The sequence below is a fragment of the Felis catus genome, chromosome B4, assembly GCF_018350175.1.
Source record: "Felis catus isolate Fca126 chromosome B4, F.catus_Fca126_mat1.0, whole genome shotgun sequence".
NCBI classification, from domain to species: domain Eukaryota; kingdom Metazoa; phylum Chordata; class Mammalia; order Carnivora; family Felidae; genus Felis; species Felis catus.
The window spans coordinates 110333627-110360500 of record NC_058374.1 but is presented as its reverse complement, the minus strand read 5'-3'; the positions used below and the strand labels follow the sequence as shown (position 1 = coordinate 110360500).

The window sequence follows — 26874 nt, the reverse complement described above, 5'->3', positions numbered from 1 at the left end:
TTTAGTAGAAATCTTCAACTATGCATTTGTAAACGTGAAAGAAATTACATCTTTGAAGTTACAAATGTTGCAAATTCATTCATTTTATATGCCTATTTTGGGCATTGCTTAAAAAGAACTAAACTTTTTTAGGTGGAATTTGCTTTATATTTAATTTAATTGGTCAAAAACAATTGGTATTACAGACCTAGTAGAAAGAATTCTCTTGATCTAATAGATCAAGTGGAAAGAATTCTCTGCTCTCCAGCAGACAGTTAAGACTCTGTTTAACTTTAATTTAGTTTAAATTTCAGTTTCTTAAGTTAACTATTACTTTTTAACTTTATTAGACTTTAACAGAAGCTAATGAAAAAATTGAAGTTCAGAATCAAGAAATGAGAAAAAATCTAGAAGAGTCTGTACAGGAGATGGAAAAGATGACTGATGAGTATAACAGGATGAAAGCTATTGTACATCAGACAGATAATATAATGGACCAATTAAAAAAGGAAAATGATCATTATCGGCTTCAAGTAAGAATTGCTGTTAGATTAACTCATTTGTGCAGACTTCATATTGTATCATTACTATTTGTGTGAAGCTGAAAAGTACTTTAACTTTCTAGGATGTGTATTTTTGTCTTATGCTGTAATGTATTCTCTTATACTATAATATGTTGCCATGCTGATCTATTTGTCCATATGTGTTTCTCTAATGGGACACAAGGTATCCTTTATGTATACCTCATTATTCTTGCCATTTAGGATATATAGTTGATACCTGAATGAATGTGTAGACAGCAATCCGGGAAGCTAATAAATGTGGGGATTTTCTACTAAAGATTCTTAGAAGCCCTGTGGGCCATGAAGTTAAATTTTACACCTTAAAATAAATATAAATATAAATATCCTAGAAAAACAATACATTGCTCATTTTTTACATGGATTAAACTAGTGTAAAACATAGAATAATGCTGAAACATATAGTTCTCTAGTAATGACAAATAATTATACCTTTGTAATGAGACAGAAACCATTAAATATTGCCTCTAACTACAGAACTGCTCCAATAATGAATGTGCATTGGTAATGTATACGTGTATACATGTATGAGGATGTATAATGTATATATGTAATGTATGTGTAAATGTGCATATATAACAAATACGTATATATTGTGCTATTTTGCAACAGTTCTTGAAATAATTGTTGCCTTTTAGGTGCAGGAGCTTACAGACCTTCTGAAAGCAAAAAATGAAGAAGATGATCCAGTCATGGCTGCTGTCAATGCAAAAGTAGAAGAATGGAAGGTGTTTTTTTCAGTTGACATAAGGGGTTTTGCATTTGTATTTTTGATTTCAATTTCTTAGTTTTCTTTAAAGGCCTTTGGTAGTTAATGACATTTTTATTAGGCAATATTTAAAGTACATCAAATGTCCTGGTTACAGGAGCACTAAGTGCTCTCTCTTGTGGAATCCTCTAGCATATTTGTTAGTAAATGAGTTCTTCCACATCAGTGAGTTAAACTTTAAGCTGAACTTTTTGATAGAAGTCTAAGTCTAAATCATAACATATTTGTCCTCTAAAATAGATAATTCTAAGTAAAATTAAAATTTTTCAACATAACTCAGTTACTTTGCATATGTATTATAGTTCCAGGTTTAATTTTAGTTTTTTTAATTCTCACGTCAAATCAAACTATTGGTTTTCAGTGGAAATGGGAGAAAGGAAAGGGATCTTTTAGAATCATCTGAGTTTTTTTCCAAAAAACACCTTTCAGGCTCCTCCCCACTCTCCAACCCCAACCAAATCCCCTGGCCTTACCATATCAGAAGCTAAGGGTTATGATGACTATATATTTTGAAAAAAGCCTGAAGCTATTCTGAATGAGTAATTCTAATTTTAAAAGCTGTCATTTCCATAGTTATTGTTTTTTAACAGTTCATATAAATCTTGTTGGCTATTTGGAATTGGTTATCTGGGAAGCTCAGATAACCTATATTTTAAACACAAGCAGTAGGAGTGGAAATGAGGCCCAAAGGGTCCATTGGAGATTAGTAAACTTTCTGTAAAAGTCCAGAGAATAAATATTTTAGACCATCTGGTCTCTGGTATAACTAAACTCTGCTATTATAACATGAAACCAGCCACAGACAATAGATAGATGCATGAGCAAGGCTGTTTCCTAATAAATCTAAAAACAGGCAGCAGGCCAAATTTGGCATTTGATTCTGTTTTTTCATCCCTGGGTAAAAAGTTTTTACATTATTTTAATTTGGAGGGGGAGAGATGGTAGTATATAGTATTCTACTGCAGTTTACTTTGTTTTCACTTAATGCCTTTTAAGAATGATAGAGTACTGGTTTATTCTTTTTAATTGCTTTGTAATTTTTCTTTATAGATAAGTTATTTAATTGATTCCCTATTGTGTGACACTTAGCAAGGTTCTGGTTTTTGATATTAGAAGCAATGTTACAGGGGTACAAGGGTGGCTTTGTTGGTTAAATCCAACTCTAGGTTTCAGCTCAGGTCATGATCTCACGGTTTCATGAGTTCCAGCCCCATATCAGGCTCTGCACTGACGGTGAGGAGCCTGCTTGGGATTCTTTCTCTCCTTCTCTCTGCCCCTCCCCCATTCATGTTGTGTGTGTGTCTCTCTCTCCCTCCCTCAAGATAAATAAATTAAAAAAAAAAAGAAACAGTGTTATAATTAATTCTTTATGTGTTTGTTATTTTGCAAATATGCAAGTTAAATTGCTACAAATTGTGATACATATCCAAATACATACCTCCAGTTTGACACTTGCCTTTAGGCTTTATGGTATTTTTTGCCATGAAGTATTTCTTTTTATAATATATAGTTTATTTTTTTGTGCCTTTTTATCATAATTAGAAAGGGTTCTGAGTATAAAATTGTTTTCTCATACTTTCTTCTAGTGGCTCCTAATTTCATCTTTTACATTTAAGTCTTTGAAGCATGTATAATTAATTTTGGCATGAAGAATGAGGTATGGATGCAGTAGACCTACTCAGTCATCCAAGCATTATATATTGAACATTTTATCTTTCCCCTACTGAAATAGTTTTATTTTTAATATATACGAAACTTCTGTTGAATTTGAGTTTATTTTTGGACTCTCTCCTTTATATCGATTGATATGTTTTCTAACCATGTATCTTTGTTTTAGTTATTGTTATGTATAAATATTTGTAAAAGCTGTTCATTTTTCAGCTTTTACATGCTTTCCTATGAACTTATTTTTTTAAATATAAATTTTAGAAATAGTTTTTAAAAATCTCATTTTAGAGACGTCAGGTTGGTTCAGTTGGTTAAGTGTCCAACTTTTGATTTTGGCCCAGGTCATGATCTCACAGTCCTGAGATCAAGCCCTGTGTTGGGTTCTGGGCTGGGCATGGGACCTGCTTGGGATTCTCTCTCTCCCTCTCCCCTTTCCCTGCCCTCTATCTCTTTCTCTCTCTCTTTAAAAGAAAAAAAAAAAAAGAAAGAAAGGAAAGAAAAAGAAGAAATCTTATTTTATTGGACACGTGATAAATTTATAAGCTAATTTATAAGTTGATTTTGGTATTTGGTTCTTCTAGCAAAGAACACAAGACATCCTTAATTCAAAATATTTTGTGCCTCTTGGTGGCATTTTAAAGTTTTCTCCATAAAGATTAATTGTGCAAAACTGTTTTGTAGTTGTATGAAGGTATTTATAACATGGATAGGTTTTGGAAGCTTATGATGGTTGAAAGATTGAATTTCTAAAACAACAAAAATTTTTTAAAATGTTAAGACAGCAACTAAATGTATATTTTTGAATCATTTCTTTTTTTTTTTTTTTCCAACGTTTATTTATTTTTGGGACAGAGAGAGACAGAGCATGAACGGGGGAGGGGCAGAGAGAGAGGGAGACACAGAATCGGAAACAGGCTCCAGGCTCTGAGCCATCAGCCCAGAGCCTGACACGGGGCTCGAACTCACGGACCGCGAGATCGTGACCTGGCTGAAGTCGGGCGCTTACCGACTACGCCACCCAGGCGCCCCTTTTTTCTTTTTTCTTTTTTTTTTTTTTTTTGAATCATTTCTTACTTGAACTTAAGATTATACACACAAAAGGAACAATGATACGCAAATAGTTGCTGATACTTTGTTACTTCAAAGTGTATTTTATTTCCTGTATTTTCTTGAAATATGCTAATGGTATATATTAAGAGTATTTATCATAAGTGAAAAATGATTTGTCAATTTTCCTCTTATGTAACAGATCCTATGTTGTTTATATCTAGTTAATTTTGTCTTCTAAAGATGATGAAATTATTGAATATCAGCAAATGTTACATAACCTGAGAGAGAAATTGAAAAATGCCCAGCTTGATGCTGATAAAAGTAGTGTGATGGCTCTACAACAGGTAAAACCTTCTCAAAATTTGGTTTATTAGTCAACATGTCTAACTTAGTGGCTTGCACTATTGGGTATATAATAAAGTCTTTTAAAGTCCAGTCCCAAGAAACAATTAGAATTAAGTTTAGAGTTAGGAATAGAATTATTTTGTGTATTTTTCTGTGTTGATGCAGATAATATCCATATTGTTTTGATTGAGAATTATTTAATAAGAAACTTAAAAACTTTTAGAAAGTTAAAAATAGCTTCGTACTCTATTAACATTTATTATATCGTATGTTAGTGCTGAAATGTCCTGTATAATGTGAAAAAAACTAAAAGTGCGGTTGTAATTTGTGCTACATAATTTACTTTTGGGACAGCTAGGTGGCTCGGTTGGTTGAGCATCTGACTCTTGATTTCAGCTCAGGTCATGATCTCATGGTTCATGGGATCAAGCCCCATGTCCGGCTCTGCACTTACTGTGCAGATCCTGCTTGGCACTCTGTCTCCCTCTCTCTCTGCCCCTCCCCCACTTATGTTATCTCTCTCTTTCTCTCTCTGTCTCTTCTCTCTCAAAATAAATAAACATTTTAAAATACATAAAATAAAAAATAAAAATATTTTTCTTTTGGTACAAATATATTCATGTAGCAGTTATACTTTCATCATCTGGGCTCTGTGGTCATAATCCAAAAGAGGGAAATTTGGGTAGTATTTGGAGGATAAGAACAATTGCAAGAGACAGTATTTTGAATGAAGCACTGTAAGGTAAAAGATGGTAATGGATGGGTCATGAGGAATGGTAGCCTGAAAGTCCTATGAAGCCATTAATATTAGAAAGTTCTGGAACTCCCTTTGCTGGGATGTTAGCCATTATATCCATCTGTGTTAGAGTGACAGCAGTGTACCTAACATTGTGTAGTGCAGTTGAGGGTCTACAAAGTAGTAGAAGACATAATTTTGATCCATAAAAAATATATTCTATAGTCTTGTTGAAAAAAACACAAGACCTACTTTTTTCCTTAGTTTTAAAATGTAGGTTAACATTCATGAAGAAATAACATTCATTATTCAAAAATATTTTATAGGGTATACAAGAACGAGATAGTCAAATTAAGATGCTCACTGAGCAAGTGGAACAATATACAAAAGAAATGGAAAAAAATACTTTCATTATTGAAGATTTGAAAAATGAGCTTCAAAGAAACAAAGGTAATTCAATGTTGAGTATATAAAGTTATTTTATGTACCATCCAATTTTACAAGTATTTTTATTATGTCTTGTCATTATATGTATTACTGATTTTTCTTTTTGAATTTTATCATAATTTCAAAAAATTATACAGTATGTTATTACTACTTTACATATATTGCTAGTGTTTAAATTTTTAAGTGATAGAGATATTTTCAGTAATTTTTCCCTGATGAAAATTACATTAACATTTATTACCAGATTAGTTACATGAAGAAATGAAAAATGGTGATATAATTAATTATACTTATTTATCCCCTTTTTTTATAATTAACAAAGAATAGAAGAGAATAAAATTGTGATGCATGTAGCAGCATTGTAGATAGTTTTCAGAAGTTCTTTGACTCATCAACATTTGAATTAACCTTACCCAATTTAATGTCTCATCTTATTCTCCCTACCCTGGGTCATACTGCTTTGCCTAATACATCTAAGTAGAAGCACATGCAACATCAATGGTCTTCTGTTTCCACAGCACTACATGCCATAGTTATACCAGGGCACATTAATGCAAACTATTCATGATAAATTCATGACGGATTTAACATAGTTGCTGAAGATAAAAAAATAAAACACAAAGGGAAATAGCTAGGGAGTGTGTATGTGTGTAAGTGAAATAATGGTGGTGGTGGTGGTGGTGGTTGGAGTTGTGGTTGTAATTTTTTTTACATGTTTTTTTTGTTTTTTGTTTTTTGTTTTTTTTGGGGGAGAGAGTGTGTGAGTGGGGGAGAGGGACAGAGGGAGAGGTCTCAGTGTGAAGAACTACATGGGGCTCGATCTCATGACTCTGGGAGTTGGAGGCTCAACACACTGATCCACCCAGGTGCCCCTGTATGTTGTAATTTAGATAGTGAGGCAAAAGCCTCATTGAGGAGATACTTGAACAAACACAACAAGTGAGATAGTAATCCAGGCAGATATCCCTAAACAGTGGGAATGAGTGTAAAGGCACTGAAGCAGGAGTGTACCGAGCATGTTGAAGAACAACAAAGAAGCCTTTGTGGCTGGACCAGTGGGCAAGTGGGGTAATAGGTGATGAAATCAGAGAGGTAACCAGGGACCATGTCATATGGGGACTTACAGTTCACTATAAGGACTTTGGCTTTTATTTTAAGTGAGAAGAAGCACCAAAGAAAGTTTCTGAAGATGGGAGTGATATAATTTGATCCATGCTGTATCTGCAATAGACCATAGGGGTGTTAAGGACAGAAGTAGGCAAACCTGTTTAGGGCTGGGTTTCCAGCAGGTTCAGAAATGATCAGGTACTTAGTTAAATAGGACATGTTAAGTTTGAGATGCTTATCAGACATCTGACTGAAAGTATTAAATAGGCACTTGTATTTATAGAAGTCGAGATGGAGGACAACAGTCTCAGGCTCAACATCTAAATTTGGGAACCATATGTGTAAAAATGGTAGTTGGAGTCATGAAGCTGGCTGAAATCATCAAAGGAACAAATGTTAAGAAAAATAACAAAGATTGAGCCTGAGGATGCTTTTACTTAGAGGCTAGGGAGATGAAAGGGAGCAACCGAAGGAGGCTTAGAGATAGGGGAAAATCAGGAATGTGTGGAGTCCTGAAAACCACATGAGGAAAGTCAGCAAGGAAGAGAGTAAGCAACCGTGTTCAGAGCTATATCCAATGCTGCAGATAAGTCATGAGGAGCACTGAAAATTTACTAGTGGATTTAGCAGTGGTCATTTTGGTTTAAGAGAAAGTAGGTAGAGATGAAATAAAACAGTATGGAAACTCTTGAAGACTTTGTATGAAGGGAAGGAGAAAAATGGAGAAGTAACTTGCATGAGGAAAAGTGTTTTTTCTTCTTAAAATGGAAGAAACAATCATGCTTCTAGGTTAAAGGAAAGATCCACTAAAGAAAAAAAATTGAGGCATTGATGAAACAGGAGAGAGAGAGAGAACTTCTGGAGCAATATCCTTGCGAAGGCATTGGGATGGGAGCTAGCGTTCCAGTGGGGTAGTTGGCCTTAGGAGCACAGAGAACTCATCCATAATAACAGGAAGGAAGGTGGAGTGTGTAGATACAGAAGCAGGTAACTGTGTAGATGACCTGATGGTGGGAATAGGTGGAACTGTATTGATTGCTTCTCTTTTCTCAAGCAAGTTAGGATTGGGGAAGATGTGTTAGCAGTTTGAGGAGAGAGAAGAAAAGGGAAGGTATATAATGGCTATCTGGAAGAGTGAACAGACTAGGGAAATGTAATATGATTGTTGAGCCAACAACAAAGCCCATTTGTTATACTTATTTCTATGTGTGTGTGTATTATGTATTTATTAGAATTATACTTTGACAGTAGTTTAAACTGCATTAAAAGGGTGACTGATACCATGGGTTTTGCATATTCCAGCCACCAGGAGAAAAAGAGGCAGTTGATCTCTGCTATCAAATAAGAAACAGGTCTTATCGGGGCGCCTGGGTGGCTCAGTCGGTTAAGCGGCCGACTTCAGCTCAGGTCACGATCTCACAGTCCGTGAGTTCGAGCCCCGCGTCGGGCTCTGGGCTGATGGCTCAGAGCCTGGAGCCTGCTTCCGATTCTGTGTCTCCCTCTCTCTCTGCCCCTCCCCCATTCATGGTCTGTCTCTCTCTGTCTCAAAAATAAAAAACGTTAAAAAAAAATAAAAAAAAAATTAAAAAAAAAATAAAAAAAAAAAAAAACAGGTCTTACCTAATGACATTTCAGTCAGTCCACAGTCATATGACCCCTAAAGTCACAGAAGGTGTGTCTCCTAATATATACTGTATACCTGAAGTGAATTTGTAAATTGACCGAGGTTTTCATTGGCCAGCATTAGGTTTAGCTATTAGAAATAGAGATTTGGTAAATGGTGGCAAAATCAAGACAGAAGTTTATTTTTCTGCTTGTGTAATGATGTAGAATTAGGCAGTCCAGGGTATTGCCCTCATCTGTTTCATCCAAGGTGGACCTTTCCCCTCCTATCCATATCCCAAACTGCAAGGTAGAGGAGCCAGAGCAGGAGGCATATGACACACACTGAAGGTTAGTCAGGTAAATATGTTGTGGAGAGCCATGTGGAAGAAGGAAGAATAGATACTGGGGAGGAGTCAGCCTCTGTTACATTCTCCATCTAGGCTTTTTACTCCAGAGAGCAGGGCTCGTTTCTTATAAACATACATGATCTCCCACACGAATCCAGTACCACCTACTTTTAAGTATGTGCTCCAAATCAGTGGCTGCTCATGGATAAGAATGATTTGTGTTGATCATAGGAATACGATATTTACCTCAAGCAACGGTTTGGTAGGGAAATCTAGGTGGAGATTTTGTAGCTATGAAGTTTAGCTGCAAGTAGCAGAAAAAAATCAAATGTAATAGTGTTTTAAACAGGACAGAAATATATTCTTCCATGATGTAAACAAAGTTGAAGCAACTAGTTTGGGGTTGGTATGATACCTGTTCAAATATTGGGTATTGGGCACCCTGTTACTTGTTGTTCTGCCTATCCTAACATGTAGTATCCATTTCATATTCTGAGTGTTTGAGTTCCAGACTTAATACCATATTCCAGATAGCAGGAAGGAAGAAAGAGGCTTTCAATCGTCTCCTTTAAAAACAGTTCCTGAAATACACATATGGCTTGTTTACTTGTATCCCGTTAGTCACACAACCACATCTAGCTGTTGGGGTATGAGAGGAAATTTAGTCTGTATTTCAAATGGCTGTGTGTCTAAAATTGCAAAGCTCTAAGGCAGTGGACAAAGGTTCAACAGTAGGAACAGATAGCTAATGCTTTTTGCCACAGTGATCATTCTTTGAAAACAGTGTTTTACAGTCTTTTATAATCCATAACCTTTCAGCTAAGATTTTATTGAACTTTTTAACTTGTTTTATCATGAAAATAAAAACAAATTTTATTTTAAAGATATAAAATTATAAATTAATATTAAAGGGATTTTCTTTAGTGACACACCTCTTTTCCTGCTTCCCGTATTGGAATCAAGGATTTAAAGGAAGAAGTAGTCAATTCAATTCTATTAATTCATGAATTTTTTTTTTCCCCCTGTAGGTGCTTCAACTCTTTCCCAACAGACTCATTATATGAAAATTCAGTCAAAGGTTCAAATGTTAGAAGAGAAAACTAAAGAGGCTGAGAGAACAGCTGAACTGGCTGAGGCTGATGCTAGGGAAAAGGATAAAGAACTAGTTGAGACTCTAAAGCGATTAAAAGATTATGAATCGGTATGTATTTTTATCTTGTCCATCAAGGAGCTTACAATATTCTTGCCACTTACAGTGAGACTGTTCTATGCTGTATACTGTGTTCCTTTAAAAGCCTTCAGAAGTGCTTTGTGTTCAAGGTTCTCTTACTCAAACTTTTGAGTAGCATTTACTTTTCAGCAAGAGAACTGTTTTCTAATCATTTGATCAAAACATTTTGCCCAGATAAGCAGCTTTGGTGAGGCAGCAAGTTTAGTTTTCTTGTCTAGATGTGACACCATTGGTTTATTTGATAAAAGTTATTTCAGGGACAGTTTTGCTGCCTACTGTGCCAACACACAGTGCTTACTCTGTACTTTTGGTATTTTTAAATCTAATTACCACTAAAACAGGCATCTAATGGCTTATGTATTCTAATAGTGTCACTGATTTATTATTCCTTTCCTACATGTTGTTATGTGTTTTATATGTCATTTTCTGAGTCACTTTGTTATTAGGATGCTATACTGGGAAGTTTCAGCTGTTCCATTTTCCATCATTATTGCTGGATTTGGTTTTTGAAAGAACAATAAAAAGCATTTAATGACACAAATCTTACATATATGTGTACTTCCGCTTAGACTTAATAAGAAAATAAATTCATGAATTTGATAATTTATTCAAATAAACCATGTTATACTTAAATTAGATTGGATATTTTTCAGGGAATATATGGTTTAGAAGATGCTGTTATTGAAATAAAGAATTGTAAAAACCAGATTAAAATAAGAGATCGAGAGATTGAAGTATTGACGAAGGAAATCAATAAACTTGAGTTGAAGATCAATGATTTCCTCGATGAAAATGAGGCACTTAGGGAGCGCATGGGTGAGTCATCTTTTAAGTCCATAGTTTGATCAACCCTAATTGTCAAGTCATTTTTTTGTTTTCCTTCTTGTTTATTCAGTATTACTTTAAAATAGGTGAGTGTTTTTTTTTTTTCTTTTCCCAAATCAATCCTCTAAAAATATTTAAAACAAAAGTGGAGCTGCTCTGATTGAAGTGGGGTTGAGGATTAAATGGGGTTGGGATGGTGGGTGGTCAGACCTGGAGCAGGGTTTTATTCATTCTGGATCTCTTCATTAATAATTGCTTGTTTAAAAATTGAAAGTCTACTAAGTTAATACCACACGTTAGAAGTTAACCACCCCCCCATCTGTATGACGCATGTTAGTTTGCAAAGTGCTCTTGTTCAGGTAAATTCATGAGGACATTTAGAAGTACTGGTTAAGTACTTGACTTTTATATTTATGCTGCTTAATTTTTACTTTGGTCTAGTATTTTAAGGTTACTATTGATTCTAAGAAGTAATTGGTAAATTTGGCTTGAAAGTTTATTGATTTCAGTAAATAGTTCATTAATGAGTATTTTTCATTTGAATGTTAAATTATGACAGTGCAATCTAAATTGCTACTTTGGAATGAAAATAAAAACCGAAATATTGATTTCATTATACTTGGTAAATCCCAGTTAATGCTTTCTTAGAGTTAAAATGATCATCTGTGAAAACTATTCTCTAGAGGAAGGAAAAGTAAATATTTATAAAGATGATTTATTTGTAAAATGTATGTAAGTATGACCCAGAATCATGCCAGTAACCCAGGTTAGCCTTCTGATCAGCTTCAGATCACAGCCAACTTTAAACTAGAGGTCGCTAAAGATGACTGAGCCAATTGGACAGCTGTCACAAACACCAGATTGTCTGTATTTGAAAGCTTCCAAATCTTGGTTTATACTGCTTGAGACGATCTTCATGTCTACTCAGTAATAGAAAGTTAGGCACGCTGGGGACATCAGACTAGTAATGATAATGTAATTTATATTGATATTAATAATGACTACTGTGTGCCAGGCATTGGACTAAGTATGTTATATGGGTTAATTTTTTATACCCTTGACAACAAGCCAAAAAAATAAATACAGTATTATTCCTACAACTTAGTTAATAATTGACAGTGAGAATTGAGTGCAAGTCTGTTTTATTCCAAAGCTTTTGTTCTGAATTAACACATTCTAGGACTTTCATGATAACCTAACGTGGAGAAGAAGACTGATCCTGAAATATATTGTCAGGATTTCCATTAATAATTGTGATAAAATATTGACTTGTAAGGTTATAGTTCAAATATCTGGAAATTCTTGCACAAAAAGTACCCCATTCTCTAGTGATACTGGCTAAATAAGTGATAATCATTTGCTTGATGATAACCAATTGCTATATGAAGTTTTTATAGTTCATTTGATTGTTGATAAGGTTTTAATTGTATTGCTTTCTATTTTAGGCCTTGAACCGAAGACAATGATTGATTTAACTGAATTTAGAAATAGCAAAAGCTTAAAGCAACAGCAGTACAGAGCTGAAAACCAGATTCTTTTGAAAGAGGCAAGTGTGATGGTCAGTTAGTTATTTTCTGGTTGAACTAAAAAGAAATACTAATAATTTGTACTTTGTAGATTGAAAGTCTAGAGGAAGAACGACTTGATCTGAAAAAAAAAATTCGCCAAATGGCTCAAGAAAGAGGAAAAAGAGCTGCAACTTCAGGTATATCCAAATCTATATTTGCAGATATATTCCAAATCTTTAAAAGAATCATTGGAAAATCAATTGTCTGGAGCTGAAATCTTCTGTATTTTAGAAATATTAACATGGGTCTTCTACAAGTTTAATAAATGAAATGAAATAATGGCCAGATGAGAAGTATTTGAGTATCATTAGTTTCTATCCTAAATCTGAAACAGGTAAAAACAGAAAAATAAATAAATAAACAGAAAATAAGTGAAAAGAAAACTTTAGAATCATCAACTTTTGAAAACTTCACAGTTGGTCTGTTAATTTCTAGGCAATTCCAATACATTGTGATCAATAATGATAGAATTTAGTAATTTCTACATTAATATATGTGGCTGTTAATATTTTTTCCTTTCCTTAAGAGCAATGCATTGAAAACTTTTTGCAGATTATTCTTTTTAAGTAATGTTTTATTGAATAAAAATTAACTTTTTTATCTTACTTGATATCAGGAGAATAATTGGTTTAGTTTTCTAATAGCCATTGCATTGCCTTTTTTTCAGACCATAGAGAAGGAATTTTTTTTTAACTTCACCCAAGTCCACAAGTATCTGAATAGCAGAGGGTTTTTTCATTGGTTGGTTTGGTTTGGTTTTGGTTTGTTTCGATTTTTTTAGCATCATGGTCTCTATATCAAAAAATTTCTAAAAGGAAAAACTCCATAATTTATTAACATATTAACTAGCTTACTCATTCATGGTTCTTAGCTATTTTATATGTCATTAAACTATTTTAGCAGTTAACAAACACTTTAATATAGAATAGGTAAAGAATGATAGAGAAGCTAAAAGTCATATTAGTTTCTCATATTATTAATGTTAAAAGTGAGCTGTGGGGTGCCTGGGTGGTGGAGTTGGTTAAGGGTCTGACTCTTGATCTCGGCTCAGGTCATGATCACACAGTTCTTGAGATAGAGTCCCACAGTTCTTGAGCTCTGCACTGACAGCTTAGGGACTGCTTGGGATTCTCTCTGCCTGTCTCTCTGCCCCTTCCCCACTGGCACACACTCTCTCACAAAATAAATAAACTTAAAAAGAAGAATTAAAAGAAGTAAGCTAGATTAGAAAGTTGTATAGGCTACATGTGGATCAAGGATTTTGGAAAATAATTCTTTTGTTTGAGTTAGAACTTGATTTTACTTTTTAAGAATTAAAGGATTGGAATAATGGAGAACTCTTTTATGTTTCTAATTTGTTAATTCTTTTATGTGTAGGATTAACCATTGAGGACCTAAACCTAACTGAAAACTTTTCTCAAGAAAATAGAGTAGGAGAAAGGAAATTCGATTTTACAAGCCTCAAAAATATAAGTGAAACACAATTAAAGGTAAACAGTATAAAGTGTTGTTATGGCAAAGAGAACGAAGAAAAATATTATTATCAGTGTTTTCATTTCTGCCTCCCATATTTTATTTTGGACATTGCATCTTTTTGTAGTTGTTAAATAAAAAATAAAATGAAACTTTTTAAAATTTAAATAACCTGTTAATCCAAAGATTGATTAATGAGACCTTATTTACTCTGAGTATAGATTATGAGTTCAGATAAAATAGAGCTGCTGCATAGGAGACCTCCATTCAGTATTCCACAGTTATATCAGAATGGGCCAGAAGAGAATGTCACCATAGGATCATTATCAAGAATGTTATCTGAAATTCAACATAGTGTAGAAAGTGAGGTGGATCCTTTGGTCTCTTTAACTAAACATTCTTCATCTGTACAAGTAAAAGATAATAATTCACCTCCAGAAATGATTACAATAAAGGAGATTTTTAAAGCACCATGTCTACAATCTTTAAGAAATCTAGAATCATTAGTCATTACCTTTAGTAGGAAGAGCCATGAAGAAATAGATGACTACTTATACTCTCTGACAACTCCATGAAGAATGTGTCTAGAAGCCATCAGGTACTTGAGAAAACTAGTTTCACACAAAACGGTTCATCTTTACAAGCCCTATCAACAGCTTCTGACTTGATGGAGAAGTTATCACTTAGGCAAAAATCTGTGATATTTTGTGAACAAATTCATGATAATAGGGCCGACATGGAAAAATCACAAGTAGCAACAGCAGAAGATGAACAGGTTCATACCCAGATAAAATATGCTGATACCAGTTTGAAAGAAGGTATAAGAAAGAGTGAAGTACCTTTACAGACAGAGGTTTTGACAAATGAACTTGAAGTTAATCTTCCAGATCCTGTGCCTATTACTGCACAATCAAAATCACCTCAGATAGATCCACTTGAAAATCTTATAGAACAGCTACGGAGAGAACTAGTATTTCTTAGATCTCAGGTGAGCTTTCCTCCAAATTACATTCCTGGGATCATTTTTTTATTAATGCCTTTTTAATGGCTTCTCTAACAAAGTTCTATAAAATAATAATTATAATAAGAATTTTTTGTTTGCATATAACACTAATTTATACACACACATTCTGTTTTTAAAAAATGTAAAAATGCAGTAAATTTGATATGAAATCATTGACTTGCCTAATTTATTATTTCTTTAGAATGAAGTGCTAGCACAGGATTTATTGATCAAGGAAGCACAGAATAGAAATGCAGAAATAGAGCTTGAATGTCATAGAAGCCAGACAGAACAGGTAGTATAAAGACAGACCATTATGGGGCGCCTGGGTGGCGCAGTCGGTTAAGCGTCCGACTTCAGCCAGGTCAGGATCTCGCGGTCCGTGAGTTCGAGCCCCGCGTCAGGCTCTGGGCTGATGGCTCAGAGCCTGGAGCCTGTTTCCGATTCTGTGTCTCCCTCTCTCTCTGCCCCTCCCTCATTCATGCTCTATCTCTCTCTGTCCCAAAAAATAAATAAACGTTGAAAAAAAAAAAAAATAAAGACCATTAAAAGAGTAGATTGTGGTACTAAAGACAAAAACTTCCATTATATTTTTCTCCCTTTTGTTGTAGGGGCGGGGATCACCATCTGTTTTACCTTTCAGATTTTATTTTTATTACTGCTGCTAGGTTTCTATAGCTTGTTTCTTGTGTGTTACACCTCAGCTGATCAAATTTTCTTAACTTGGAAACTATAAACTATTGGGATAGTTTGTAAAAAAAATAAATAAATTTTATTCTTTATGTTCTTTACAGAATGAATTTCTTTCAAGAGAACTAATTGAAAAGGAAAGAGATTTAGAAAGAGGTAGAACAGTAATAACCAAATTTCAGAATAAATGTGAGTTACTATTATCTCTTATTTTTCGATACTTATTTATCCTATACTGAAAAGCATGGATCTAAAAGGATTTTAATACATTCTCTGTTTTCTAGTCTGTTTTTAACCTTTATTGTCTCCATAATACATAGACTTCAGTCTCATTCATCTGTTTGGTTTGCCTTGCTGTATTCATTGTCAGAGAAAGTTATTAATCTGAATTTTTTGTAATGACAAATAAGTCAGTTTTTTTGTTGTCCAATAAAATTTAAGTGAGAAAAACAAATTTAAAAGATTTTTAATAAAGTGAAGGCAAAGTATGTTCATGATTTCTTTCTTTCAACTATGAAATATAAATATGTATATATTTATATATATGTGCATGTAATTTAATAAGGTATATCATTTAACTCAACTATTCACACATTGGATTTTAGTTAAAAAATTTTTTACATTTATTTACATTTGTATTTCCAAATGGGTATTTTTTCTGTATATGAAATATTTGTTATTTGTATAGAATAGCATAAATTGTGAAGAAGGTAGTCACTGAATGAGAAAAATATGTCCTTTTAGTAAAAGAATTAGTTGAAGAAAATAAGCAACTGGAAGAAGGTATGAAAGAAATATTGCAAGCTATTAAAGAAATGCAGAAAGATCCTGATGTTAAAGGGGAAACATCTCTAATTATTCCTAGTCTTGAAAGACTAGTTAACGTAAGTTTTTTCATGTTAGTTTTGTTTTGTTGTTTCGTATTTTTAAGATGTTGTTCCACCGTTCTCCGGTCTTCATAGTTTATGATGAGATGTTTATGGTCATTAGAGTCATTATTCTCCTGTTTGTTACATGTGGTTTTTCTCAGGTTGCTTTGAAAATTTCCTCTTTTATTTGGTTTTCACTAGTTTTACTATAATGTGCCTTGGTATGTTGGTAGGTATGTGAGTGTGCACATATATCTATGTATGTATGTGTATGTTTAGGGTTTGCTGAGCTTCTTGAATCTGTTTACTTACGCCATTTGTCACAATTGGAAAGTTTTCCACTTTATTTCTACAATATTTTTTCTGCCCCATTGTCTCTGGGACTCCAGTGACACATTAGACCTTTTGATATTGTCTCATAGGTTTTTGAGGCTTTGTTCATTTTTTCTTCTAATTATGTATCTTTTCCTGATTGGGTGATTGCTAGGTATCTTTTTTAAAAAATTTATTTACTTATTTACTTTTAATTTACATCCCAGTTAGTTAGCATATAGTGCAAAAATGATTTCAGGAGTAGATTCCAGTGATTCATCCCCTATGTATAACACCCAGTACTCATTCCAACGGGTGTCTTCTTTAATGCCCCTTACCCATTTAGCCCATCCCCCTCTCCCGCAGCCCCTTCAGGACCCCTCAGTTTGTTCTTTGTATTTGAGAGTCTCTTATATATTTTATCCCTCTCCCTGTTTTTATATTATTTTTGCCCTCCTTCCCTTATGTTCATCTGTTTTATATCTTTAATTCCACAAGTGAAGTCATACGGTATTTGTTTTTCTCTGACTTATTTCACTTAGTTCCATCTACATTGTTTGCAAATGGCAAGATTCCATTCTTTTTGATTGCTGAGTAATACTCCATTGTGTGTATATGTATGTATGTATGTATACGTATATATGCGTGTGTGTATGTATATATATACATACATACACATATATATACACACCACATCTTCTTTATCCATTCATCCATCGATGGACATTTGGGCTCTTTCCATACTTTGGCTATGGTCAGTAGTCCTGCTGTAAACATTGGGGTGCATGTGCCCCTTCAAAACAGCACACCTGTATCCCTTGGATATATATCTAGTAGTGCTGGGCTGTAGGGTAGTTCTATTTTTAATTTTTTGAGGAACCTGCATACTGTTGTGCAGAGTGGCTGCACCTGTTTGCATTCCCACCAGCAGTGCAAAAGAGATCCTCTTTCTCCGCATCCTCACCAGCATCTATTATTGCCTGAGTTGTTAATTTTAGCCATTCTGACTGGTGTGAGGTGGTATCTCATTGTGATTTTAATATGTATTTCCCTAATGAGTGATATTGAACATTTTTTCATGTGTCTGTTAGCCATCTGGGTGTCTTCTTTGGAAAAGTGTCTCTTTATGTCTTTTGCCCATTTCTTTACTGGGGTGAAGAATTTGTTTTTGGGTGTTGAGTTTGGTAACTAACTCTTTGGATTTTGGATACTAACCTTTTATATGATATGTCATTTGCAAATATCTTCTCCCATTCCGTTGGTTGCTGTTTAGTTTTGCTGATTGTTTCCTTCGCTGTGTAGAAGCTTTTTATCTTGATGAGGTCCCAATAGTTCATTTTTGCTTTTGCTTCCCTTGCCTCCAGAGACCTATTGAGTAAGAAGTTGCTGTGGCCAAGGTCAAAGGTCACTGATATTTTCCTCTATCATCTCCATTTTTGTTTCAAGCATCAGCCTGAGACTTGTGAGACTTTTTAAACAGAATTTGGAGTTCCCTTTGGCTGGTTATTTTCTTTCTGGAATTCCCATCTCACTTTCCTATGACTTTGGGCTCCATCTCTGGTTTTCTCAGCCAGAAAGATCACAGGTCACTACAACGAAGCCTGCCCACCCCACACCATCCCCTTCCCCCCCAAAAAAGGAATATTCACTTTTCATTGGTTCTGTCTTCCAAGTTTTAAGTCCTCTTCAAAATCTGTTTGCCTTTGTTTATCTCCAGAACCTTTAAATAGTTGTTTTTTGTATTAACTTGTTAAGCATGGGTCTTTTAGGACCTTATACCACAAACTTAGAAGTATAATAGAATGTAGTAAGAATATTTTAAATATTCCAGTGCTTAGACATTGCTACAGGAATAATGTTAGCTATCAAATAATAAGCTATTTATATTTACTATGTAGAGATTGGAGAATTCTATGGTATTAATGAGTGTTACATAAACTTGAATAAAATATACATTTTAAATTCTTAATATTTAAGGGGCGTCTGGGTGTTTCACTTGATTAAGTGTCCAACTCTTAATTTTAGCTTAGGTCATGATCTTTTTAATGTTTATTTACTTAGTTTTAGAGAGAATGAAAGCGTTTGAGCAGGGGAGGGGCAGAGAGAGAGGGATTAGGACAGAATTCCTCTGCCAGTGCAGAGTCCATTTCAGACCTTGAATTCACAAACCCCAAGATCGTGACCTGAGCTGAAATCAAGAGTTGGACGCTCAACTGAGTGAGCCACCCAGGCACCCCTAAGATCAAACTGTTTTCTGAGGGAAGCTCTACTTAGTAACCAAATACAAACAGAACAAATAGCCCAGGAAATTCTAATTTCATCTATTTCAGTTGGCAGCTTCTGGTCTTCTCAGGACCCCTACTTCCAGAGATTTCATCTGCTTCTATCCTGGGTTGTCATTCTTTTTTCTGATTGGTATGCCCTCTGTGCAGCTCACATGACCTTACCTGCTGTAAGAAATCTTCAGAATCAGTGATATGTTAGATATCTCTGCATTATGTACTTTATGTCACTTTCTATAGCCACAGGATATTCTTCAGTGCCTCTAATTACCATCTATTTTCACCTTATTTTACTAAAAGGCCATGTAGACAACATGGTGCTATTTGTCAGCAAGACAGTTAACTAGACTACCTTGTCATCTGTCACAATACCTCCTTGCACCTACTTCTGTCTTCCTGGTATACCTTTTGAATTAGTATTAACTTATTTCTATAAGGCCTTCTCTGATCTCCTTGGGATAAAGGCTTGCTTTTATAAAACTACTGCCGCAAGTTAAACTCTGGATCACCCTCCTGAGCAGGGGATTGCACTTGGTTTTACTCATCTTAACCTTCCTTGTCTTCTGCCTTCCTTTGTGAAGCTTTACTTTGCAATTAGCAGTTTTGTTATGTATAGTTTATTTTTTTATTTTTATGTTTTTAAGTTTATTTATCTCAAATTTATCCTGAATCGTGAGATCATGACCTGAGCCGAAATCAAGTGTCAGATGCTTAACCAACTGAGCCACCCAGGCGCCCCTAGTTTCTTTAAAATGCAAATATATTTATATGTATGTACTGTATAGATGTGTATGGGGTATATGTGTATTTATGTGTGCCATTGTTGGAGAATTAGGACCACTGAAGCCACTTGGAAAATATTTTACTATTTGACATGTTATTTTTGTTTATCCAACACTCTTAGATAATACTCTGTTACCATACTTTGCATTTTTATCATCTGTGCTTCAACTGTGTGGAGAGGAAGCAATAAAAAGTCATTTAATTAAATGTAGTAACTATTTTATTCTTTTGCTCGTGCTTTAAATACGGGTGTTGCATAGTTTCAAAGTATTTGCATATAAGTTATCTCATCTTGACTGTATAAAAACTTTGTGAAGCAGACAGATCTAACATTACCTCTTTAGAGATAAGGAAAGTAAGGTATAAAGAATTTAATTCACTGCTGAGCTAGTAAGAGATTGGTTAGGATTTGAACCCTAGTCCTCTTATTCCCTTCCAGTTTTTCCAGTCTACCAGTCTACTAAAATTAGGTAAATGTTTGTTAATTGTTTTAATGAGGTAATTACTATGCTTGGTAAAGCTTTTGTAAGTTAATCTAGAGTTTTGTAAATTTAGATTCCTAAATAAATGGATTTAGCATATTTTGTTATACCTGGCAGTGGGAACAGTAAAATGCTTAAATGTGAATTTTATTTAAGGGTAATTTTTTAAATGATGATTTCAGTATTTTGCTTCACATTTCTTCAATATAATCTAAATATGTTAGGCTATAGAATCAAAGAATGCAGAAGGAATCTTTGATGCAAATCTGCATTTGAAAGCCCAAGTTGATCAACTTACTGGAAGGAATGAAGAATTAAGACAGGAGCTCAGGGAATCTCGGAAGGAGGCTATAAATTATTCTCAGCAGTTGGCAAAAGCAAATTTAAAGGTAAAAATTTTATTAAATAATAGAAAATGCTAAGCATTATGAACATAGGCTTAATATGAAACTTTTAATTTTTTTAAAATCACTGAGAAAATGCCTCTTAAATTAATTCAACAATAAGAAAACTCCTTTTTGGAGTTTTCTTAATTAAGTGGGAAATAACTACTTTTATAATAAAAAAGAATACAAAAATTCTAAGTCTATGCCTAGGTTTCTAAATAGAATTTGAAAGTATAATTTAATTAATGCCTGGTAGGGCATTCATACAGTTCCTTTTTAAAAATATTCTGTACGAAGTATAAGTTACTGCTTTTAAATTTGTCTTTGGGTGTAAGAGATGTGTTTCTCATTTCTGAACTCTGTCTTTCCAGATAGATCATCTTGAAAAAGAAGCCATTCTTTTACGGGAATCAGAAGGATCAAATGTTGTTTTTAAAGGAGTAGACTTACCTGACGGGATAGCACCATCTAGTGCCAATATTATTAATTCTCAAAATGAATATTTAATACGTATCTTACAGGTAGTAAAAATTTTGCATGTGAATAACAAAAGTAATTGATATGTTTTTAATTTAGTCTTCATACATTCTTTTGAGTTCTTAGAATATTAGCATTGAGGTATATTTTTATAGATTTTGATATTAAATGAAATTTGTAAATAAAAGAAATTTATTCTTCATCTGCATGAGAAGCATGTTGACATATCTTGTGCACATACAGGTCATATGAAATATATGATAGTAGAATAACATGCAGCAGCCAAAGTAGTAGTGTATAACTAAGGGGAGACCTTTTATTTAGTGTTGGTTGGATAAGCAATTCAAGTGAATAAAGTCTTGACAGAGCTTTTTGGTGAAATGATTAGAGTTGTTCCTTTTTTGTGTTAACTACAAGAAAAAGGTTTTAAACCCAATTGTCTTTAATGTTTTTCTTCCCTTTATCTTGTAAAGTGTTAGTTAATCCATTAGTGAATTAGGAAGGGAAGTGCTTGCCCTGTTTGTCATTTTTGCTGTCTATATTGTGGTCATTGTGAATGGCCTAATGAGAGGTGCTTTTCATTATTTCATTTGAAGTGTAAATACCCATAACATTATGTTCATTAAAAATATAATTATAAGGGTGCCCGGATTGAACGTCCAACTCTTGGTTTCAGCTCAGGTCATGATCTCATGGTTTTTGAGTTTAAGCCCTGCATCAGGCTGTATGCACACAGCGCAGAGCTTGCTTCAGATCCTCTGTCTCCCTCTCTGCCCCTCCCCTGCTCACACTTGCACTGTCTCTCAAAAATAAATAAATGTTAAAAAATTTTTAAGGAAATATAATTACAAAAATGCGTTTGAAATCAATGAAATGCATTTTTGATTATAAGCACTACTGTTTCCATCTCCTAGATGATCCATTTGTAACTGTACTTGAGTTCTGATTATCAAATACTTGTTTCTGTATTTGGAAATTAATCTTTTTTTGAAAATTAGAATTTGTGTGTTATCTAAGTCAGGGAGGGACAACCTTACCACTTATTAGAACATTACTTTATAGTGCATGTTATATTACTACTTTTAAGTTTATAACTTTAGCAAATTTTTTTAAGTTTATTTATTTTGAGAGAGACAGGCAGAGAGAGCAGGAGAGAGAGAATCCCAAGCAGGCTCCATGCTGTCAGTGAGGAGCCCAACATGGGGCTCGAACTCATGAACTGTGAGATCATGATCTGAGCTGAAATCAAGAGTCAGATGCTTAACCAACTGAGCCACCCAGGCACCCCTTAGCTCTTTATAACTTATTCTCCTGCAGTATAGGACACTGTCAACAAGTAATGACAGTATTGTCATGTTGCTTGAGATGAAATTCATTTTTTTTTTATCTTTATAGAAAAAAAAAAACATGAGAGGTATTGTGGTAGATTAGGGAGCACGTATTGGGACTCTGAAAACCTGTTCATAGTGGCAAAACAGGTACTTGGACTCCCATACCTAAGAGTGATGGACATAGCCAAAGCCTTTAGAGACATGACCTGATTTCAGGTGTTCGATCTGCATGTAAATGTAACATCTGACACCAAGTTTGCCATATTATATATGCTTAGAAATGATTACCAAGTGTAGTGGTGATGAGTGTTTTAATGTTAAGCTAATCTTTCCAAGTCTCTTTCTTCATTTATAAAATGAAATAATTGGAAAGGACATTTGAATAGAGGCATGAACAGTTAAGTTCACAAAAGGGTCTGTGAGGCTGAGTGGACCGGAGGTAAGTTTGTAGCCATTGTATCTGATAATTTATATGGTTACGGAAACTAACAAATATGATAAAAATAATGTTACCAATTTTATAGTACTTCTTTTTAAACATATTGCCTCATTCCATATGCCTTAAACTAAGATGTTCAAAATAGTATAGAAATTATCTGAGCTGCTAATGGATTTGGTAACTATTCTCTTCTATATATTTTTCTGTAATCTTGTCAGATTATGAATTTATACTTTCAAATATAAAATATATTCTTATTCTTTTTTAATCCTTATTTCTAAACCAATTTTTAGGAACTAGAATATAAAGAAAATAAATTACAAAATTTAGAAGATTCTCTTGAGGACTATAACAGAAAATTTGCAGTAATTCGTCATCAACAGAGTTTATTATATAAAGAATATCTAAGGTATAAATGTTAACAAAACTTTATAATTTGGTTGCAGTATGTTCTTATTAATGATGAAACTAATGTAAGGGAACACTTAGGTATTTTGTTTTACCCTTCCCTCATACCTCTTTCCTCCTATTTTATGCCTTAGTTTCCTTATCTATAAATTTCTGAGATAGTAATGCCTTTTTCATAGGGTTGTTATAAAATTTAATTAAATTGTTATATGGAAATACTCAGATATGAGCATTTGGTAAATGTCCTGGCACATTTATTTTGTAAATGTCAGCTGTTAGCATCATTCTTCATCATCACTGTCAGCATTATTGATATATATCCATTGAGACTATTACATTTCTCCATATCTCTGCTATTTCATCTGTATCAACAGAAAAATTTTCTTATTGGTCATTAGAATACCTGAGCAAAGGTGATTTAAACATGAAGGGTAATTATTATGTGATCTAACAAGAAACCCAAAGCTAATTATAGGGTAGGTCATGTTTAGGGGTTGTTATTATCTCCTATTATAGTTTATAAAACAGATGCAGGAGTTCAAGAAAGATGCAATCATGCCTGCTGAAGAAGAGGGAATTTTTTTCCACATGACTTTTCATTTTTAGATAAAACATTTTTTCCCAAGTCTTCTAGCAGAGCAGATTTTGACTCAGATCTCTTTAGCCAGAGTTGGGCCAATGAGCTGTCCGAGTCCTATGTTCAAGTCCAAACCATTCACTAGCAAAGAGAATGAACGATGTCACTGTAATTTGTTTATGCTGACTGGATTTCTGGTGACTGGAATGTCTCTTGGGTGGGGAGCAGTATCTTACACTCCTTTTAAGTCAAATAATTTCTGATAATGTTTGTATTCTATGTTTTGCAAGTATTTAAATTAACACTCAAGCTTAAGACTAGGGTCTGAAAATTGAGACCTAATTTCCAGAATTACTTTGGAGTGTTGATTATTTTCCTATTTTCTGTTTTCAATAAATTGTTTATAAGATCCATCATCAGTTGTTGTATTGTAACAGTTGTAGAGTTGTGATTCATGGAATAATGAAAGTAACTTGATAATTTCTTTACACTGCATTTATTTAATAAAAATATAACTTACAGGCTAAATCCTTTTGGAATGGAATTTTCAGTTATTCTGTTATCGGATACCAGTAGCTATGATGTCTGTTATTTCATGAAAACTTTAAATTTCCATAATTTATCTTTTTCTGTAAGTATTAGGTTTATTATATTGCCATTTTTTATTTTAAGTGAAAAGGAGACCTGGAAAACAGAATCTGAAACAATGAAAGAGGAAAAGAAAAAACTTGAGGATCAAATCCAACAAGGTGCTATAAAAGTAAAAGAATATAATGTGAGTAAAAACCCTTCAAAATCAATATATACTATTGTACAAATTAAGATAGCTACGTTCACTAAGTAATGTAAACGTGTCTTTGTGCAGAATTTGCTTAGTGCTCTTCAGATGGATTCGGATGAAATGAAAAAAACACTTTCAGAATATAGTAGAAAAATTACAGTCTTGCAAGTGAATGAAAAGTCACTCATAAGACAATATACTACTTTAGTAGAATTGGAGCGACAGCTTAGGAAAGAAAACGGGAAACAGAAGAATGAATTGATATCAATGGAAGCTGAAGTTGGTGAAAAAATTGGACGTTTGCAACGATTTAAGGTACATCTGATTTTTTTTTTTTTTTTTTTTACTCTATGAAAACTTTCAGTTATGAGGAAGAGAGGATCATACAATGAACAGCCATCACCTGGATTAATAGTTAACATCTATTAACGTTCTGCCATAATTGTTTCATCTGTTTTTTGTAGGAATAAATTTAGACATTTCTTCCCTAAATATTTTATTGTGCATTTCTAAAAAAGCCTTTTTTTGTTTACATAACCACAAACTTTATCACATCTAACAAAATTGGCAATAATTGCCTCACATTATCTAATGTCCCGACCATATTCACATTTCCTCCATTATCCCAGGATCCAGTTAAGGACCCTGTGTTGTATTTGTGTATTACATGTCATAAGTCTTTATTTTTTTTCATGTCTTCAATATTCATAGAATCTCCCCTGTTTTTCTTCTTCTCTTTGTGAAAAATGTTGAAGATTCATGATTATTTTCTTTTGTAATTTTATTTGTTCCTCTATTTGTTATTTACTAAAAGCTTTGAAGCCTTGTTTATGTCAGGTTAAACGTTTTTTGACAAGAATACTCCATCAGTAATGCTTTGTACTTTAGAAGTAATTATTTATATTGCATCACTTCAAGAGATGGAATGTCTGGTAGTCCCGTGTTTAATGAGTGATTATTATCTTAAGGGGGAGACAGCCATATATCTCTATTATAAAGTGATTTAGTTAACTGGTGATATTTTGGTCCATGCAAATAACCAATTCTTTGTCAGTGCTCATAATGGGTTTAGCATCCACTGATGATTGTTGTTGCCTGACTCAGTTATTTCATTAGAGTTGCAAACATTATTTTTCTAGTTATATTATACTTTCTACACTTATTAGCAGATATTCTTTTATAAAATATAGACCTTTTCTTCATTAGCCCAGCCTATTCGGTTATTTTGAAGTATAGTTCCTACTAGAAAGGCAAGACAAAAGCTTCATCCTTTCCTTTTAATGACTAGTCTTCAGAAATCAGAGTCGATATACTCCACTTCTTCTACCTGTTTGCCCGACCTCCCCATCTTTCTCTTCTTTCAGTATCATTACAGACTAAACACACTTAGTCATTATTTGTCTTCATTTTGGCCAATGGGAGCCCTTTAAAGCTAGTTCTTGTTTCCTTTTGACAAGAATCCAGTAGTCTTTGAACCAAGCCTCAAATGTTGGTTTCTTTTCTGGCACAACAGGATATCCAAGATTTACATTGTATACTTTAATCCAGACTTGGAATAAACCATTTCTCTAAAGAACCCTGGTTATTTCTAGTGGTAAAGGCATTTAGATGCCAAAACTGGTCACTAGGTGCTATTGCTCTTGAAATGTCATTGCTACTAGTTCTTTTCAGTGAGCAAGTTAGGAAAATATGTGTATATTTAAAACATGAGTTCATACTGTTATCTCCACATTTCAGATTTAACATAGTGGGGTTTAGGAAATAGTATGGAGTTTTTACTAACATTTGATTTTATACTCATATTACTTTTTTCTTACATGGAAATCTGTTATTAATATTAAAATAATTATTCTGTAATATTTACACATTAATTTGAAGATAATCTTGCATTGGTATTAGCAATAACAACAGCAGTGCTACCAGATTTAGTTTAAAATATCTTTATAGTTCTTGGGGTGCCTGGGTGGCTCAGTCTGTTAAGCATCCAACTCTTGGTTTTGGCTCAGGGCATGATCTCACGATTTTGTGAGTGCAGGCCCCACATCAGGCTCTGTGCTGACAGTGAGGAGCCTGCTTGGGATTCTCTCCCTCCCTCTCTCTCAGCCCCTCCCCTGCTCACTCTGCCTCTGTCTTTCTCAAAATAAATAAATAAACCTAAAAAAAAATTTAATTTCCTTATAGTTCTTATTTTCCTTAGAATATCTTTCAATAGGATGTATATAGTCAAGGTAATATATTCTACAGTAACTTGAAATAATTCTTCTCCTTTTGAGGTTATACTATAAATTTGATGTATAATTAGGCTCATTTGTTTTGCATTTGT

General features: G+C 33.8%; 1 protein-coding gene across 7 annotated transcripts in view; it reads left to right on the top strand.

Annotated features, from left to right (window-relative positions):
- Positions 1-26874, top strand: part of CEP290 (centrosomal protein 290) — a 93190-nt gene that overhangs the window by 10562 nt on the left and 55754 nt on the right. For all 7 annotated transcript variants that reach the window (XM_023256244.2, XM_023256243.2, XM_023256245.2 and 4 more), the window contains 16 exon segments: positions 330-512; positions 1199-1288; positions 4269-4391; positions 5455-5578; positions 9663-9835; positions 10519-10681; positions 12136-12236; positions 12308-12395; positions 13636-13748; positions 15529-15613; positions 16169-16308; positions 20377-20541; positions 20910-21059; positions 23079-23194; positions 24443-24545; positions 24636-24866. In XM_023256244.2, coding sequence (XP_023112012.2) covers positions 330-512; positions 1199-1288; positions 4269-4391; positions 5455-5578; positions 9663-9835; positions 10519-10681; positions 12136-12236; positions 12308-12395; positions 13636-13748; positions 15529-15613; positions 16169-16308; positions 20377-20541; positions 20910-21059; positions 23079-23194; positions 24443-24545; positions 24636-24866 — 2148 coding nt within the window.